Source organism: Platichthys flesus, chromosome 2, assembly GCF_949316205.1.
Source record: "Platichthys flesus chromosome 2, fPlaFle2.1, whole genome shotgun sequence".
Lineage (NCBI taxonomy): Eukaryota > Metazoa > Chordata > Actinopteri > Pleuronectiformes > Pleuronectidae > Platichthys > Platichthys flesus.
The window spans coordinates 26,172,366-26,191,597 of NC_084946.1; the positions used below are offsets into that span (position 1 = coordinate 26,172,366).

Sequence of the window (19,232 nt, forward strand, 5' to 3'; positions counted from 1 at the left end):
ACCTCCGGCGCGGTATGAAACCCTGAAGAAGTTCTTTGCTGAAAAGAGGAGAGTGACACGGGTTGTTGTTAGCAAAGAATTGAGATAACAGTTGAAAAGTGTTGAAATAAACTTGTGAGGGAATCTGGTTTGTTTGTGATAACATCAAATCCATCTCTGGTAATATTTTGTAAGATTGTAAAAACAACTCCTTTTGTTTTAATTTGCTTAATATAAATAAATCTGAAAATAAAATCTGATTACTCTGGTTAAAAGTAACATGAAGTTATAAGTTACTAGTAATGTATTCGGTACAAGGCCAAACGTCTGTGGACACCTGAAAGTTGCGCCTCAAACTATATTGACTCGTTCCATCTATATGTGCCGGTAAAGATTAACACATTAATCTGTGTTCTTAACTCTCTGGTTTCATATTGTAAGGGAAAATTCAACTGCCCAGGTGTCTCCCTGCTGTGACCTTGACAAACAGGGAGTTTGCTACAGCAGATACACACAGAGGAGGATTTGCATATTAGCCCTTTTGCATATTACGTTTTATGAAGCACCTCTTTGTTGTTCTGGCTTTTTTTAACTTGCGGCCAGTTGTTCCATTTTAATATTCAAATCAAAGTCAACTCCAGTCTGGGAATTTCATTATTTCAAATCTCAATATTATACTACTAACCTGCAGTGATTATTCCCACTCAGCCTCATAAACAAACTAGTGAGTGAAGTTGGATGGTGAGTTTGTGTATTTGTCGTATTTGTGAAGTACTCACTGCGCTCGTTGTTGCTGAAGGCCCCTCTGATGGACCCGCCCACTCTCATTTCTCCGTCCGATAGGTCCTCCAGGTCCAGCTGCCGGATGGGGATTGGCTGGCGGCAGAGCTGGTAGCTGACCGGGTGGTCGTTCAGCGAGACGGACCTGGTGAGGACCAGGACGTCCTGGAACAGAAAGACATGAAGCTTCTGGAGACAGAGAGAAAGAGAGGAGAGGTCAAGATGGTTTTCCTTTTCCACAAATTACATGTTTGGATGTGGATGAAGAGACTTTATAAACAACAGGTTTAAATTGAGGAATGTGTTGCATACAGAAGAGCGAGAGAAGAAGATGTATGGATATGATTTATATATATATATACTGACGAGTCCTCTGTTGTTCTTCAGTTCTCCGTGGCAGCTGAGGGTCCTGGACCGGTCGATGAGCTCGCTCCTCTGTCCGACCTCCGAGTACAACAGACGATCTTTGAAGGACTGACACTCCGACTCCCCCGTCCGCCTGTTGATGTCGGCCACCACGCTCTGGACCATCAGCATCTGAGGAGCACACAGACACCATCTCACATCCACACGTTTCCTCTCATGTGTTTTCTCTTCATTAGATGAACGTGGTCGGTTGAGTTAAGCCTCTTGTTGAATGTTCTAACTCGGTGTGGCCACTCAACCTACAGAACCAGGAGCAAACTTTCCAGGGTCTTGTCTCTGAACTCAAACCCCCAAAGACCAAACTCTTAACTGAGAGGAGACGAAGGAGTGTCCTGACACAAAGCTCCCATAACTCCTTCAGCCAGTTTGAGCTCTGGGTGGCGCTATAGAGTCGGCCAACTACAAATGTTTTTAAAAAGTGTGATTCAACCCTGTGCATGAGCCTGTTTTACTTTTTGACTGTTGCGGGTTCATGTTGTTGCTTATCTGTGTCTGTATTCTATTCTCTATAGTTTGTACAAGGGGCTGTGGCTGTGGCTCAGGGGGTAGTATGGGTCGTCCTTTTTTATATCCAGAAACCAGAAGGTTAAACCGGGTTCGATCCCCGTCTTCCCCATTCTACGCGCTGAAGTGTTTAAATAAAAAACTGGAAATTGCCCCTGACTGCTCTGTCTGCATGTGAGTGTGAATCTGGGTGAATGACAATGAGCTTGTAAGCCTCTTTGAGTTTTTATCAAGACTAGAAACACACTATATAAATACATATAGGACAAATGTGACATTATGTTTCCCTCACCGCCTCCTCCAGGTGCTGCTGGTCCGGGTGGTCGCTGGGTGTGTGCTTCAGGATCTCCCTCAGCAGCAGTGGATATTTCATCACCCGGCTGCGGGGAATGTCCAGGAAGTTCCACAGGTCCAGCTTCCTACTGAAGGGCGACTGGAGGCAGCGCTGCAGGAAGTCCTGCACCCGCCGGTCCTGCTTCTTCTGGTCCAGCAAGGCCTTGGCCTTCACCTGGTTACTGCAGTACGGGGTGTAGGAGGAGAGACAGGGCAGCTGCAGGGACACAGAGACAGACACCTGGTGAGTGACGAGCAGGAGACGAGGGAAGATGGTCATCACCAGGACTGAATGAAGAGAAACACTCACTCACCCAGTCAGTCAGGATGTGTCCCACGTGTTCGGTGGAGCCGTCGGGTTTTCTGGCATCTCTGAGGCAACTGAGCAGAGCTGAGGATTTGTAATTATAAGAAAAATACAATCAATAAGAAAGATTTTTTTTAGTGTCATCAGAGATGATCCCCACTTTAGTGGATCGTTTCCATGAGATGCTGCGTGGTACCTTCGTGCAGCGGTATCAGCGAATCCAAGGTGCCAAAGATCTGGTTCAGTTCCTGCTCGGTCATGATGGACAGCTTCAGCATCGGGTCACGGTAAGCCTGCAGTGACCAAGGAACACACTCATGAGAATACTCAGAAAATACCAGAATCGTAGGAGAAACGAAGGAGAAAGCTCTGATCTTTTTTTTACCTTCTTTGCCAATTTTAGATCCTCCACCAGGTCTTGCTCGCCCTGAGCCAACTCAAATATAGCCTGCAGGGAGAGAGAGAGAGAGAGAGAGAGAGAGAGAGAGAGAGAGAGAGATAGAGAGAGAGAGTTAATGAAGATACCTGATGGTGTTCATTTTCACCCACCTCTGGATTAGTATCAAATATTGTTTTTGTATTTTGTAAAGTTGGTTTAAATTATTATTAGTTATACTTTTATTTCTCTTTTACATTTCTTTATCCAAAGTAAATCATGAGAGTAATTAATTTCTGCTAGTGTTGCTTTGTATACACAGAACATGGAATGATTAATGGAGCCCAGGCTAAATGAAAACCTTGTTTGCAGTTTGTGTTAAAAAACAACAACAACACCTCCAGAGCTGCAGCATCGTGTCTCTCACCTCCTGTCGTTTTATCTCCTTTGGGCTCAGCGGTTGTGTCGCCCCCAGTCGGACATCGAACGTCTCGCTCCACAGTTTGCTGTCCCGGCGCTTGGCGGCTGGGGCTGCTGCCGTGGGACCCCGGGTGGCGGTAACAGAGGAGGAGGGGACGGAGAGCGTCGCCGAGAGGACACGCGTCTTCATCGTGGAGGAAGAGGAGGAGGGAGGAGGAGGTGGAGGAGGAGGAGGAGGAGCAGCTCTCTCTGTCCGACTGTCATTACGGAAACTGATGGAGCGCTGCAGAGACACAGAGAAGTTTAAAACACTGTTTTCATCTCAATCTAATGGAGACACATTATAACACACGCTGTAAAATAATATCTACTACCTTTATTCTTTATATTTCAATATTGTCTCAGGTTCAACATCTGGAGTGTGTGGAAGACTACTCCATCTATAACCCGGTGCATAGGTTCACCAGGTAGCTCACCTGGTCGAGACTGAACCGTTAAAGCAGCACCAGGTCGTTTATATACAGGGAGTTAGGCCCCCCCGCCTGTAGGGGGAGCTAGAGTATAGCCGAGAGTCCTCACAGCAGCAGCTTTGGTGATATTGAGGATATTTTTTAAATATTACTTCTGGTTCCAGCACCACTTGAATTATCAAATTTTATTTTGTCATTTATTTTATAATTTCACGTGTTCTCTTGTCTTCTTCTGTTGCTTCAAATGGTGACTTTACCCAATAAAGTTTAACTTATCTTAACTAATTTACTTATTAACATTAGTAAACAAAGGGGGGGGGGGGGGGGGGTCCAGCCGGTTCACCTGCAGCGTCTCACTGATCCTCTTGAGCGGCGCCGTCTTGACGGGCGGCAGCAGGTTGGCCAGAGACGTCCCCCTGGAGACAGGCTTACTGCGCTTGGTGCTGGGCTCCTGTGGCAGAGGACAGAGTTTATTCATCTTCAGCTTATCACATGAAGACAAGAGTCTCCTGATCCAGAGTCCACAAGAGGACTGAGGTCCAGACAACAAGTTCTAACTCAGATGACTTTCACACCTCCAGGCTCACGAGGATCTGAATGTTGTTACTATCAAGAGAGACACTGGGGCAGACAGTCGTGGACATAAAGACTTGAAATGTCCATTATGCAAACACTGGAATAACTTCTGCTCCATCTATTCTCGCAGCAGCCTGCAGCCACTGGCAGCTTCTGAACAGCAAAACAGGCAACAACTGTTACTAATAGTACAGTTCAAGTGCACAATTAAAATGCAGATCTTGACACAAGAGAATTCCACAAAATTATTCATATTATGATGATTTTCATCAATAAACAAACCTGTACAAACAACATGACGTTAAAGGACAAACATTCAATAAAAAACTAAATAAAAATCACTGAAACTGGAAATCAGAGAAGTTGCAACCAGAGAAATAAAATGAAATCACACAATTTACTGGTTATCAAAGCTGTTGTTCATGGACTTTCCGTAAGGGAAATGATTAATAAGGTTGTGTTTGTGTGTGTGTGTGTGTGTGTGTGTCTGTGTGTCTGTCTGTCTGTCTGTCTAGTACTTTGCGGAAAGGCTGACTCTGAGCTAATGATATACTGTAAATTCACAATAGAATGACACACACACACACACACACACACGCACACACACACACACATATATCATGTCTCCACAATATCGGCGGTTGTTTGTGTGTAGAAAATACCACCAGGCTACTTGTCCTGATTACAGACCTATAATAAATCAATGTGTTTTTATGTGTGTGTGTGTGTGTGTGTGTGTGTGTGTGTGTGTGTGTGTGTGTGTTTGTGTGTGTGTGCCCTGCAGCCCACAATCAGCTGACCTACTGGAATACAGGAGCAAGGAAGTTTGCTCAAACTCAGGAACCAGTTCATCAAAAATAAAAGACAGACTTTTGTTTTTCTTTGTCCTCAATCGCTCAAAGACAAAGTGAAACGTTCGTCCTCAGATTCCAACTAAAAGATGAAAGTCTCTTCTGTTGGGTGAGACCGACTCAGCAGTGTGTAAACCTGCTGATGAAGGAGTTCTGAAGTTTTCCTCTGAACAAGCAGATGAAGTATTTAGTAAAGATGGCCGTGTTGTTTTATAAAACTTTGAGGTTGAGCGAGGATCAAACATCAGGAGACTATTTGCTCTGCACGTGTGAAGTTTCCATTGAACTCGTGGTAATGAGTTTCTGTGGGTGACGGAGTTTCAGTTGATTCAATCTGACAGAGATCAATTCAGTGCAGTCGACTGGTTTCTAACCACAGCAGGTTCACAGCAGAAAACTGTCTCATGTTCTACCTTTAAACTCGAATCTTTAACATGATTATTGTGTTATTTGAAAAGAAATTTGAAAAACATGGGTCCTGAATATGTGACTCACAGTCAGCTGCCATAACCTGTTAATTAGCAGCATTATATGAAAGTCAGGGAAGAATCCATCAGAAAATGTCTTTCCCTTCTTTCATTACGAGATCAGAGGATTTGGAGATTAAATTTCTCCAGTAATAATGACCAGATCTGAATCAAATTAATTAAACTAATTTATATGAACGGATGAGATTTGGTGCAAATCTGGATAATATTTTGGATGATGTAAATTCAAATTAAATAAGTATTTTTAGGTGGGTGATCTTTCTTCAGTTAGCAGGTATTTTGATCTTCGATGTAAACAATTTGCATAAATTTAATCTAAAAAGGAATATGTGTATATATGCAATATGATGATAAAAGTATGTTACTACCACTCGTCTATTTCTTATATTATTGATTTATTTCTTATCCTCTATGTATCTAATTTATAAAGCCTTTATTGTCTTGTCTTGTGTTGCTTCAATAAATATTTTATGTAAAGATCTTTGAATTGTACAAACGTGCGACACAAATAAACTTTCCTTGTCAAATTCACATGAAGTGATGAATAAGCATGGATTTGCTGTGTGAACAGAATGAACAGTAACTGTGATGCATTACTCAAGATTGTGTTGATGAAAAAAAAAATAATTGTGCAGGAGCTGAGATTCACTCTAAAGGAAATGAGTCACATTTGATCAGATAACATGAAAACTCTGCAGAGCAGTTCCTCTGTCTTACCTCCACCTGTTTCCCCATGTCCCTGTTCCCTCTGCTGAACTCTACAGGACATCCTGACTTAATCCTCTGAAGCAGCAGGCAGACGGGGCTCTGACCCGCCACCATACTGCTCAAAACACGACCCAGCACTGGAACCGGAATCCACCAGTAAAGTTTCCCAACAAGGTCTGACAGAGCGTCCACTTTAGTCTTTAGTGCCGTAAGTATCCAAAAAGCTGCTGGTACCAGCCCAGAGCCCAGAGCGAACTCGGTACCAGCAGAGTTTCCAACAACAATTATTTTGTTCTTCAAGTTTGGAACCAGTTGCTCGTCTGGATCAAGTTCGCAAAGTTCAAGTGCACCTGATGCTGTCAAAGGACCAACAGGGGCAGGAGATCCAGATCCAGCTCAGCAGCAGCAGGGTTCATGGAGAACAGAGCTTCACACAGCTCCTCAGGATCTTTAAGGCCGAGGTCAGATGAAGGGAAAAGCTTCAGAACGTCTGGATGTTCTGTTTTTAAATGCCTGTTGAAGCTCTCTCTCTCTCAGAGAGGGTTATCCCCCTCCTCGCTCTCTCTCTCTTTCGAAGCCCTCTCACTCTCAGAGATGCTTATCCTCTCCACTCTGTCTCTGACTCACTTGTTCACTGCCTCACTCGCTGTACTTCCTCCCCCGCCCCACCCACATTTTCATGAATTGTTTTCTGGGCCACCTCTTTCCTTTGTCAGTGATCATAGTGCTGTTGCACAAAGAATAAGATTAATATTATTGATCCCACTGGTCCATTGCATTGTTGGAAGCTCGCTCTCCCGCATGAGAGAGAGAACTGCAATGTGTGCATGTACGCAAATGGAAACTATGAGGTCAGACAGTCTGCTTGGATGGTAAAAACTTTACGGACGATAGCACTGCACCCAGCTATACAATGCAGCAACGGAGCAAAACACCAAATAAGAGTAAACAAGTGTAAATAAATGTTGTGTCTATACTTGAGTAAAGCTCATAATAGCTGTCCTGTGCATGCTGGTGTTGCTGAGACTTCACTGATCAGTGGATCATCAGTCGATACCAATCTGAGCTGTAACGATCCCAGTCCGAGGAAGAGGAGCCTGCAGGCAGACACAGCTCTGTCCTGGTTTCACAGTGTTCCAGTCAATGGGTTTGAGTTGGAGGAACAAACATGTGAACACAGACCCACTGGGTCGGGACAAGAACATTTTCCACATTCTAGGGTTAAAACGTGTTTCCTTGTTCAGGCAAAACTTGGAGATGTTATTATTATAGAGCTGAAGCAAAAGCTGTTAGACAAGAACTAACAAGTGTTATAATAAGGTAACTAATTGTTGGGTCTTAAAAATCTCCATCGGTGGTGAAAAAACACAATTTACTGAAGTGTGCTATTGAATGGTGACATTTTTTTCTAGCCAACAGTCCAGTCAACAAAGATATTAAAGAAATTTAAACTGCAAATCCTCTCGTTTAAGAATCTGTAGCCAAAGGAACCAATCTCATGTTCTGTTATTTTAGTTTTGGATTTTGGATAAATGGCTGCACAACAAAAAACTTGTGGTATTAATTGATCATAAAATTAATTAGTTGCAGGCATAATTCTGCGTGGTCATGGTTACGGTTAAAGTAAGTCAGCAGAGAAAATGACTGTAAGTGTAAATATGTATATTCATGTAGACGTAATGACAGTCGAGCAGCATGCACATTACCAGGAACAGAAACAGCTAAATTCTATTCATTAATTATCTAAACATGAGAGGTCTAAATGTCCGACATGAAAAAAAGCCCATTGTGTTATTCTTAGAAACATTTCCCACTGGTTCCAGTGAAAGCTGAGTCAGAGCATCGACGTTGATTTGTGCCTTCACATATAAAACAGCTCACGACACCACTGACCACGGCTCAGCCCTCTGATTCAGATCCATTGTCTGTAAATGGGAGAGCTGAGGACGCCCCGATATAAAAACACAGAGTGGGAGTCATCCACTGAGATCAGCTGTTTCTACTGACACAGAGAAACTGCCTCGTATTTGAATTTAACAAAGAACTAGGGTTGCTCATGGAAGAGTGGTGTTTTCTTCTTTATTACTGGTGAAGAGACAGAATAAAATTTGATAGATAAATTGCCATGTGCTTAAATTTCCAAAAACTTTAGATAATTGAAATCTAGAAAGACCAAACACTCCCCATCTTCTTAAAGTCAAACTACAGAGGCAGCTTTTTTATCAAAAACTTCACCGACATAAAAAAGTGTTCTGTGTCAACCTAAATGTTTCAAGATTAAAAGTTTAGATGTTTAAAACTTGAGTGGACAAAACTAAACAACCTGATATAAAGCCACAAATATCAAAAATACAGAAAACACAACAAAACCCTGAAAATTGGTTCTTTCACAAAATACAAACTCATATTACTTGAGAACTACCAGAGGAACCATCTCTTACTCCTGTTTGCTTCCAAACAAAAGTGTCTTCCCACAGTTTGGTTCACTGAACCAGATCGATAGCTGTTAATCAAACATGTGACCCTGAGGGCTTCAGCAGATTTTAATTAACAAGTCTAAAAAAAAGTCAATAACGACTCTGGTGCCAAACACAAACCTCTGAAGTGAATAAAGGACGACAGGACTAAACATCTGGATAACATGCGGAGCAACAATGATGAGAACTGATTAATTATTCAAAAAACTACTTTGATAGTTGATTTAAATTTTTAAAAAAGTCCTACATTGTTCTTCTTCTCTTATTTGAGAAGGTTTTGCTGCTTCTCTTTGTTTGATTGATTTTTAAACTTAATATTTCGCGGATTTGTACAAAATAACAATGGACCCAGAAAATATATTCAGGATAAATGAGCATTTGATGTGATTGTCTTCGCCTCCACTCCAGATCATCCAGGTTAAATATAAACCCCTTATCTTAACCTTTGACCTTAAAACAGACAGAGCGGTCTCCAGGTCCTGTTTTATCAGTGGGAGCACAATGTGACAGTCTGTGACTCAAGGAGCCGCGGGGGGGAACAGTAGAGAAACAATAGAGTGTAATTCATTGCTGTTGGTTATCTGGCAGCGTTGGTTCGTGCCAGCATCAAACTGACGGTTTGTTTGGGTCTGTTTGTCGCACTGCAGCCACTGAGCGGGCGGGACATCCTGTGTTGGACGGAGCAGAGAGGGAAATGCCCAGGAAGGAACGGGCTGCTGCCAGGGAGCTAACAATACAGTGAAGCCCCCCCGAGGGTCCACAGTCAGACGCCGTCATGTTTCTATTCTTATATATAAATATGACCGACCACCACAGATTCCTAATCTATTAAATTGAGTCTATTTAATCAATCAACTCACATCCTACAAAATTATTATATAGATGAATCAACATGTCTCTAAACATTATAACTCTGAAAAAGGTTTAGTTAAGTTAAGTTAAGCAACTTTAAACAGGCCCAGGGAGACTTAAGTGACAACAAAGAGACACAACCACAGACACTCAAAACAAGGCCAAAGATACACAGAGACTTACACAAACAGAGACCCGAATACACAACATTAACAAGGAGACACAAAACAATCCAACAACTACAAACAGACACAAATTGAAAAGAAGAAGAAACTTCTCTAAAGAGACGTAAAGTAGCTTGAACATAGGTTCTAAACATGAAGTCAAACAACTATAACAACAAAAAGATACAAAACAACAGTAGAGAGAGACTCAAAATTACTACGCAAAGCATAAAAGAGCCACCAGTTGTTAATACATGACTTAAATTTTCTGTTACAAGGTTGCATTATTTTAAAAGCAACACATTGAAGCATTTACTGAGTAGCAGCGCCCTCTGCAGCCACATGTGGGCATTTATTCTGTCCGGCTTCTTGTCATAAGTGATAAATTGTTTTTAATGTCCGTCCATCTCAGGATATTACCCATAATCCTCTGCTTCCTGGACCAGAAGAGCTGCTGCTTTAACGAATCCACCAAACTCTTCATATTTTAAAACTTTTTCCTTATTCTTTAAAATTGTATGTAAAAACCGACAGAAGTTGAACTTTAGATGACGACAAACACAAACACCAAACTGCAGCGGTGAAGTTACTCTTTGGTTTTTACATTTTTGGGTAATTTTCTAAAGTCTCAACATTCTACAACCATCTATCCTCTTTAAGGTAAAGCCCAACACGTCCTCACAGCATTAAAGCTTTCCTGAGACATCCCAACACTTTATCAGTCCACAGTCAAGAGAAGTGAGTTTAGAGGAGCTGAACTTACGTTGATGTCCAGACTGCAGAGACTGAGGGAGTCTGCATCTCTGCTCGCCTGCTTCCTCTTCTTCTGCAACACACAAACACAGCGTACATATATTTAATAATGTTTTTTATGGGTACACAAAAGACTCAAACATAATGTGAAAGGTGAGAAACCACAGACTGTATGTAAAGATGGATGAGATGATGGCTTCCAACGCGTGAGGCCAAAGTGTGTCTTAGTCTCCCCCTAGTGGCTGGCTGCAGTATAGCTCATAAAGCCAACCTTAGTCGACGGGACATGGGCCAAGCTGAGAATTCAAAATACAACTGAAATCAAGAAAATGTCCAAGATGACGTCCTCAAATCTCCAACACCTCGAAATACTGACGTCCATATTCATCATCATCCTTCAGGTTCAGGTGACCTCAGTGGTAACCATGGCAGCCACTGTTTGAGTGACAGGTGACGACGAACAAAAGTTATGCTGCCATGACGACGACAACAGGAAGTCTCATGGAGAAGGTGAGCGAGGACAAACAGCTCAGGACACAAGGACAAGGAGGACAAGAGAAGAAAGGGAGGATGAGGGGGAGGACATGGAGAGGTGGTGAGGGAGAGTGGGAGGACAAGAGAGGAGATGAGTGGAGAAGTGAGGAAGGAAGGAGGCGAGGAAGAATAAAGAAAAGGGGAGTAAAATGGATAACAGGAGGAGAAAAGGGGGGGGAGTTAGAGAGAAGACAGGTGAGGAGGGGAAAGGAGAGGAGGATACATGGAAAGAAGGAGGTAGAAAAGGAGGAGGGAAGATGGAAGGATGAGAGACGAGGGTTAAAAAGAGAAGAAAGGAGAGGGGGAAAAATAATGTAAAAAACAGGCGATGGGAGAGAGGGGTGAACAAGAGGAAACGGAAGGAGGAAAAATATAGGAGACAAGAAGAGGGGAAAAGGAAAAGGAAAGTCAGGAAAGAAAAGGAGGAGAGAAGGAGAGGAGATGAGTGCAGTCAGATGGATTAGACAAGAGGAGAAGAAAGGTGAGGAGAGGAGAGAGGAGACGAGAGGTGAGGGAGGAAGGAAGGATAGAGGAGAAGAGGAGGAGAGTGGGAGAGGTGAAGGAGAGGAGGAAGAGAGGAGGACAAGAGGAGGAGGAGCAGAGGAGGAGGAGGAGGAGGATGTCAGCTTGGCGCAGTGGAACAATAGCAGGAAGCCGGCTGTTTGTTCAGTATTGTGTTGAGATGTTGTTGTTGCCCGGACGTTACACAACCTGGCAGACTTTACCTTTAACACACTGTCGCTATAGAAACCAGCGCAGAGGAAGAGGAGGAGTCTGCTCCTCACGTCCATATAAGGTCTGTTCTCTTAATTACCCTTTGTGTTGTTACAACTGGGGCAACTGCACAATCCACAGAGTTCCTTCCAGGGCATCTTTATATCAAGTTGTTAGTTTAGAACCTCAAGCGATGGACTGACGGTGTCCTACAGACTCTGCACTTATTCTTGCAGCTGTTGTTTTGTCTGTTTTTTGTTGTTGTTTGTTGTTCACATGATAATCACAGTCAATATCTGACGGGGATTTCAGGTGTGTTTTGATCATTTGTCAGGTCGGGTTCGCTCATGTTGGTCGTCCAATGTCGTTAATAAGTTAGTTAGTTTCCGTTAGAGCCCGAGTCGCGTTTACTCCAGATTCGTTTCTGTAAATAATAAAACAAGGCGACACTAGAGGTTACTGCCCCTAGTGGTGAAGTCCAAACTGACACAGGACGTGCGAAGCAGCCGATGAATCGCATTAGCATCGTAAAAAGTAAGCCTGAGGAATCACGGCAAATCTGTAATATCGGCCCCCACAAATCCATATCGGTCATAAAGATACAGATTTGCATCATGGTTCCATGTGTGACAACTGTTCATTAAAATCATTATAACAAAAATAAACAAGTTCACTTCATCTGACACAGTTTGATTGAGTCTGATGGGAAATCAGACTCCGGACTTAAACAGTTACAAATCGTATAAATGAGACAACAAACACATCGTAGAACAACAAGACAAAGTCTTCTCTTCTCTGAACCTTCAGAACCTCCAGAACCCTCAGACCCCTCAGAACCTCCAGAACCTTCAGAACCCTCAGAACCCTCAGAACCTTCACTCTGACTGGGACACAGACTGAAACTCACCCGGTAGTGAACAAAGAGGCAGCAGCCCATCATCAGGACCAGATGTGCTTCTCAATCCCACTTCAAGTGCTAATGAATCTCTCTCTGCAAACATCTGCTGCTCCTCCTTCTCCAGATCTCCTCGTTTGTTTTTACCCAAAAGTCACATCAGCTCTGCTTTCCTTTCTCCTCCTCACGTGCAAGTCAACATCTGCGATCTCTTCTCTCCTCCTCCTGTGGAGTCCTGACTTCTGTCTCCTCCTGCACCGTCACATTGTTTTCTCCTCTTTCTCTTTCTCTCTATCTCCTCCAGTGCTCTTTCTGCTCCTCACTCTCTCTCCTGCTGGTTTCTAACCTCCTCGGTCGGCCGCCTTTCTCCCTCGTCCTCCTCCGACTCATCAGGTCACAGTCTGAGTGGAGGAGCAGACCCTCAGGAACAGGAACCATTCACAATATGTGTGTGTGTGTGAATGTGTGTGAGTGTGTGTGTCCACTCCGTTCCTATTGGACAAACAGGAAGTGACGGGGGGGGGGAAACAGGCGTCTATAATTAGGAGCTACAGGAGACACGGAGACACCGGCGACAGAGACTTTGACACAAACAACATAAACTGTGGTTTATAAAGATCTCAGTGGAGGTTGATTTTGAAGCGTCAGTGTTAATATGAGATGATTCATGGTTTTATCTCCACACTCTGATTATTGATTATTGATAAATGATGAAAACAAAACTCAATTAAATGATTTGTTGTGAACACGTTTTGTCTTTTAAAAACAGCTCCAGTTCTCCTCGCTTCCCTTGCACAGTTTTATCAAAGTGCTTGAGCGGCTGTGGCTCAGGAGGTAGAGCGGGTCGTCCACTAACCACAGAAGGTCAGCGATTCGATCCCGGTCTTCCCCATTAGGCGTTCTGAAGTGTCCTCAGGCAAGAGGCTGAACCCCACGTTGTGCGGAAGTGTGTGACTGAGGTGTGAAAGAGACAAGTTCTGTCCCCTCGCTCTTCATTCAATCCCAGACTGACTCCATGGTGGTCTGTGAGGAGGACACCACCTCCTCCTGCAGGACTCCTCGTCCCTTTGACAAGATTCTGTCCTTTTGAGGGACGTTGTGTTCGGACTTTTGATTTCAGTGTCCTTGTGTTTGGACCTTTGGTGGAGTCAGACGTGTGCAGTGAACACAAAGACACATTTCACAGGGGAGATCTGTTCTTACCCCTCTGAGGGTCCAGCCGTCAGGAGAGAAGAGACAGGGAGGAAGTTTCCGTCTGACGCGTCGACCTGGTGAGAGACAATAATACTTAGAACACATGGGTTTAGGTTTGAGTTGGACCAGAGCTCCCCCTGGTGCTGTCTGTCCGTCAGTGCATTTAAACCACAGACAAAGTTTTTCTATATTGTTATTATTAGTTTTTTGAGTGAGTGTATCTACGCTGAGTGTGAAACATGGAAGTGACAATAAACTTGAATCTGATTCTGAAGGATCTATTAACTTATTTGAATCTATTATTAATTTTAACAATACATAAAAATAAAAAAGGCAATAAACAGACTAAATAAATGTTTTTGCACAGCTTCTGACACTGACACTGTTCACTGTTTTGCATTTTGCATTTCACTTTTTACTTCCCTTTTTATATCTTTTATATATTTTGTTTAGATATGTTTATGTCTAAATAAATGTTACTTTATATAAAAATTCGAGTAAATAAGAAGTAAAAAGTGAGTAAATATATATCGTTTATTTTTATTGCTTTCTTATGTGTGTTGTATTTATTGTGTTTTTATGTTTCTATGTTTATTGTATGCACCAATTACCAGAGCAAATTCCTTGTAGGTGTAAACCTACTTGGCAATAAATACTTTCTGATTCTGATTCTGATTCATCCCGACATCATCCCACTCTCTGATTGGATGCTTCTTACAGCAATGCTCTCTGGGAGTCAGGTCACAGTCTTGTCACGTTTCATCTGATGAGGCAGATTTCTATTTTCCACTTCAGTGTCTCATTGTTTTTAAACGATGATTCAACCATCGCAGGAACCTCACACGCCCGTCAGCAGCGGCCAGGAGGTGACATCACCTCCCGCCACAGCCGCCGGCCAGCGTCTGAAGCAGAAACTCAGCTGAACAACAGTCAGCTGACCCTAACCCTTTTATTTGTTTGTTTACTGCTGCGTTGTTTCCACTTCAAAAATCAACAAAATGTGTAATTTGCCAAACAGACCCCAAAACTTTGCAGTAATAAAACTAACGCTAAAGATGATAAGTCGTCGCTGCACCACCTCTCCCACCGTGACACGTGGAGGTTTGAGTTTAAGGCAGGAAACGAACAAGCAGGCACAAAGTCTTCATGACATCTGCGGCCCCCTGAGCACATGGTGTAAGGTCAAAGGTCGTTTCCTCCGCCAATGACTTTATGTTTTCACTCCTGTCCGTTTGACGGTTGCTTGATTTGCACGATCACAGAAAAACCACAACATGATTTAGAATTAAACTTGGTGTTCGGATGTAACATAGGTCAGGAGAACCCATCCAAGTTTGGTGCAGATCTGAATCAGGGTTCGGATCCAGGGTTTGTTTTCCACTTTCTTTAACATTGTGAAAAAGGGCGTCTCTCAACATATCCAATGATTTCTTGGGGGAACATTTTGCACGCACACATTAAAGGGACTGGAAATCTAGTGTGACATTTAGTGCAGATCCAAATCAAAATCCAGATCTTGTTGATGTAAACATGGTTTTTAATAGAAATCACAAACAGAGCTGCAAACCTGTAACTAACATCAGTGCAGCTGAGATCATCATATTTATCTTCAACGGTCTACAGCCTCCTCTCTGTGTGTGTGTGTGTGTGTGTGTGTGTGTGTGTGTGTGTGTCTGTGTGTGTGTGTGTCTGTGTCCAGGGTGGGATGATTTGTGCTTTTGGAAAAAAACATTACAACTCCCAGGAATGAATGAGTCACACTTAAAGACACGCAAATTTAAGCTTGTATGATGTACACACACACACACACACACACACACACACAAACACACACACACACTCATATAATCCAGATCAGAGGTGTGTTTTGCTGCAGGGTCACAATTTTCTCTCTCTTGGTCTTTCTCTCTATTTTCTTCGGCTGAATCAAACATCAAACCCCCCCCCCCCCCCCCATCTGTTTTCAATCTGTCTCTCTCTCCTTCTACACACACACACACAGACACACACACCGATAGTTTACGGTATTTTATGTTCATGTGTTGATTATTGTGCTGTTTCAACAATGAACTTCCAAACTTAATTATTTGGGATTATGAGACTTTTTCTATGATTCAGATGTAGAATAAAACAAACAGGTGGGATGGAACCATTTCCTGCTGGTGTGAGGACGCGGCTCAGGAAACAGAAGAGGAAACGCTGACCAGCTGATCTCAGACCAACTAACCTCAACTCAGACCTGAACCTGCTGCGATCAACTTACTGTAAACTTTACTGTTCAAAACCCGACAGCTTCAAGATTATATTTTATTTAATTTCCCAAAACATCTTGACAAACATTTCTGCAAAAATCACTGGTTGAGAAATCGAATAGTCGACTTTCATCAGGGCCAGAATTCCAAATATTCCCTGATCCCAGGTTGTGATGATTTTATGCTTTTTTCGGTTTGAAACTGAACTGAAAATGTGTGTCTGTGAAGCCTGATCTGATTTAGAGTTTCAGAACCTCAAAATGCATAAACGTTAAAGAGTAAAAATGTTAAAGTTTTCTAAGTGTTTGCTAAAGGTATTTATCAGTTGTCGTTAACATCAATATCTCTGGTTGACTCATCAATTAGGTTTTATTATTGTAGTTATTAATTCAATACTATTTCATCTTATTTATTATTTGTAAATTAACATTTTTCAAATGAAGAAGCCCAAACAAATGATTTCAAGTTTCAGCAACTCAGTTATTTTTTTATTTTACATTTCCTGACGAAATAAAAAACTAAACAAATAATCAATATATTGATGATAAAAGTCCCATTAATCAATGATCCCAATAATCATTAGTTACTGACTCAGTTTATATACGAACATATGATCCTGTCACTCTCATCAGCTTTCATTCATTTTCATAAACCCTCATCAAGACCTTGTTATATTATAAAATGTTGTTCCCCCTTTATTCAATGAATTTAAATAAATTAACTTCCAAGATTATTAATTATTAAATTAGTGTTAGTTTCTTTTTGCTGACTTTAGGAAACACTTTGGTTTATTTAGTCTGTTAACTCTTTTCTTTCTCTTACGCTGAGTTGAGGGTCGTTCTCTGTGACCTGTGACCTCTTGACCTTTTTTTTTTAGTGCTTTTATTGTGCAAAACATAAGTGTGAAACGTTCAAAGCACAGAAGCAAAGCAGGGCAGAACTTTGACTGTGTCTGGGCTGTGGGACACATCTGACCTGATTTAAACTGTTAATCACAACACACTCTCACACACACACACACACAAACACATACACACCCAGTGGTGGAACCTGCAGGGCGACATACTGTCAGCGGAAACGTAACGATTAGTGGGAGAACAAAGCAGCAGAACAGAAATCACTTCATTGTGCGTCGGCAGCAGAACAACATTCCTCCTCCGCTCCTCACCTGACACCATCAGCGGCTTCTTCTTTTATATATTTGTTTTGCTCTACATCTGTCTCATTTCCCCTTCACACATGTTCATGTAAAGTGGTTCCCTGGTTCCACTCTCTCCTCCTGTCACTGTCTGCAGGTATCTCCACTCATCTTGCTCATCACCTAGTGGTTGGCTGCAGTATAGGTAATAAATCCTGCCTCCTCCATGTTCGCGAATGGGACATGGAACAAATGATGTCAAATAAATGTAAAAACAGGGTGAAACGTTTCCTTCAGCAGAAGCTTCTCCGCTCAGAGAAAGATGGAGATAAGTTCACTTGATGCTTCTGGAGGTTAAAAGAACCAGAGTCCAGATCTAAATCAAGGACTTGTGGTATTTTTCCGAGGTCTACTTCAGTTGGCATCCTCATTTCACACTGAGCTGCTGTGATGACAAACTGTTTACAGAGGACTGTGTGAGTGTGAGTGTGAGTGTGAGTGTGAGTGTGAGTGTGTGTGTGTGTGTGTACTTGAGCGTAGACCATATGAAGTGAGGACATGTCGGTCGCTCCTAACGCCTGATGATGGTTAACATTGTTTTAGGTTTAGTTATTAATTATTTAGTTTCAGGTTCTGGTTAGAGAGAGTCCTCACTAAGATACAGTACAAGTACAGGAATGTGTTGTGTGTGTGTGTGTAGATTCACTCTCAGACAAACTTGTGACTCAATGAGCTAGAATAAAAAACCCTTCTCTCTCTCGCTCTCTCTCTCTCTCTCTCTCTCTCTCTCTCTCTCTCTCTCTCTGTCTGTCTTGTACACTGCACAATGTGTCAGCTACCACAGATCATTCATAGTCACCAGACTGAAACTTTTCTACATAGTTGTTATAAACACACACACACACACACACACACACACGCACACACACACACTCCCTCTCTATCTCTTCACATTCCTCTTCTCTTACTCAAACAGTAAAACCTCCATTCACAGTCTTTCTTTCTTTCTTTCTTTCTTGTTAGAAAATATAAAGTGTCTCTCACCTTTGACCCCGCTGACATCCATCACCTGCCCGCATCTGTCTGCAGCTGCTGCCGCCACCACGGGCCCACGGGCACCGGATTCGAACCAGCAAACAGACAGACCAACAGACAGCCTGGGTCCAGCAGCTGTCTGTCTCTGCTCCGGAGGAAAAAAGTTCTCTGCTGTGATAAAAGTGAAAGTTCCGGTGTCGGCTCAGCTGAACGACAGACTGAGACTCACTGAGTCCTCAACGCCAAGTTACACACACAACTACACACCTGTCTTCCAGGCGAGCCTTCAGAATAAGAGCCACGGTCACATCTGGTTTTCAAAATCACCGGATGGATTACTGAGGTTTCCACAAACACACACAAAACAGATTAAAAATGACTAGAAGGAGACGTAAAAAAAACCTAATCAAATACATACATGGCTGCAAAAGACACTAAATGTTGCACAATGAGTAGAAAAAGATGCAAAACTACTGCCAGGATACTTGAATAAGATGCAAAATCAACACAGAGACACACAACTACCACAAACACATGTAATACGACATCAGGACAAATTAAACTATTATAAAAACATTTTAAGAGTGATGCAATATCCCAGAAACTCATATTATTCAATCTGACTGTCGTAGTCCTGTGTACAGAAATGGAAAATGCTTTAACATATATGTTACCAGGAGTTGTATTGTCCCATAATCCATCAATACTGAGATTTAATTTCCTCATCAGTTAAATCTTAGATTTAACAATTGAAAGTGCTGTAGGCAAAAGAGAAGACACAGGAAAATATGACATTAAAAACAAATTCAACAGAATAGTGAAACCAATAAGCAAACTGGTATTTTTCTTGGTTTAATGAATTAACTGAAAATGAAAATATCAAACAATTGAAGCCATGGTCAAGTGTCAAGGGTTCCGTGCTTTTATTGTGAAGGCAGGCCGCTGCTGGGTCTGTCTGTGCAGCTGTGTGAGTTCTGGAGGCTCCTGTTGGTTTTGGTGTTGACGC

The 19,232-nt window shown here is 42.3% G+C and overlaps 1 protein-coding gene across 4 annotated transcripts in view; it reads right to left on the reverse strand.

The window, feature by feature from the left end:
- The window catches only part of arhgef3 (Rho guanine nucleotide exchange factor (GEF) 3), a 20,772-nt gene extending 2,364 nt beyond the window's left edge, over positions 1-18,408 (reverse strand). For 2 of the 4 annotated variants that reach the window (XR_009924383.1, XM_062408857.1), the window contains exons 1-12: positions 18,236-18,408; positions 13,811-13,875; positions 10,475-10,537; positions 3,939-4,046; positions 3,133-3,408; positions 2,715-2,777; positions 2,526-2,622; positions 2,337-2,413; positions 1,982-2,239; positions 1,126-1,296; positions 759-948; positions 1-38 (exon numbers count right to left, since the gene is read on the reverse strand). The exon at positions 1-38 is cut by the window's left edge. Coding sequence is in view for 3 of the 4 variants with exons in the window: in XM_062408857.1 (XP_062264841.1) it covers positions 1-38; positions 759-948; positions 1,126-1,296; positions 1,982-2,239; positions 2,337-2,413; positions 2,526-2,622; positions 2,715-2,777; positions 3,133-3,408; positions 3,939-4,046; positions 10,475-10,537; positions 13,811-13,875; positions 18,236-18,257 (1,428 nt within the window). In the remaining variant the exon portion in view is untranslated. Of the gene's footprint in view, positions 39-758; positions 949-1,125; positions 1,297-1,981; positions 2,240-2,336; positions 2,414-2,525; positions 2,623-2,714; positions 2,778-3,132; positions 3,409-3,938; positions 4,047-6,227; positions 6,806-10,474; positions 10,538-12,619; positions 13,054-13,810; positions 13,876-18,235 lie in introns of those variants that run through there. The other 2 variants (XM_062408879.1, XM_062408870.1) reach the window with 2 other exon arrangements.
- Between the last annotated feature and the right edge of the window lie 824 nt (positions 18,409-19,232).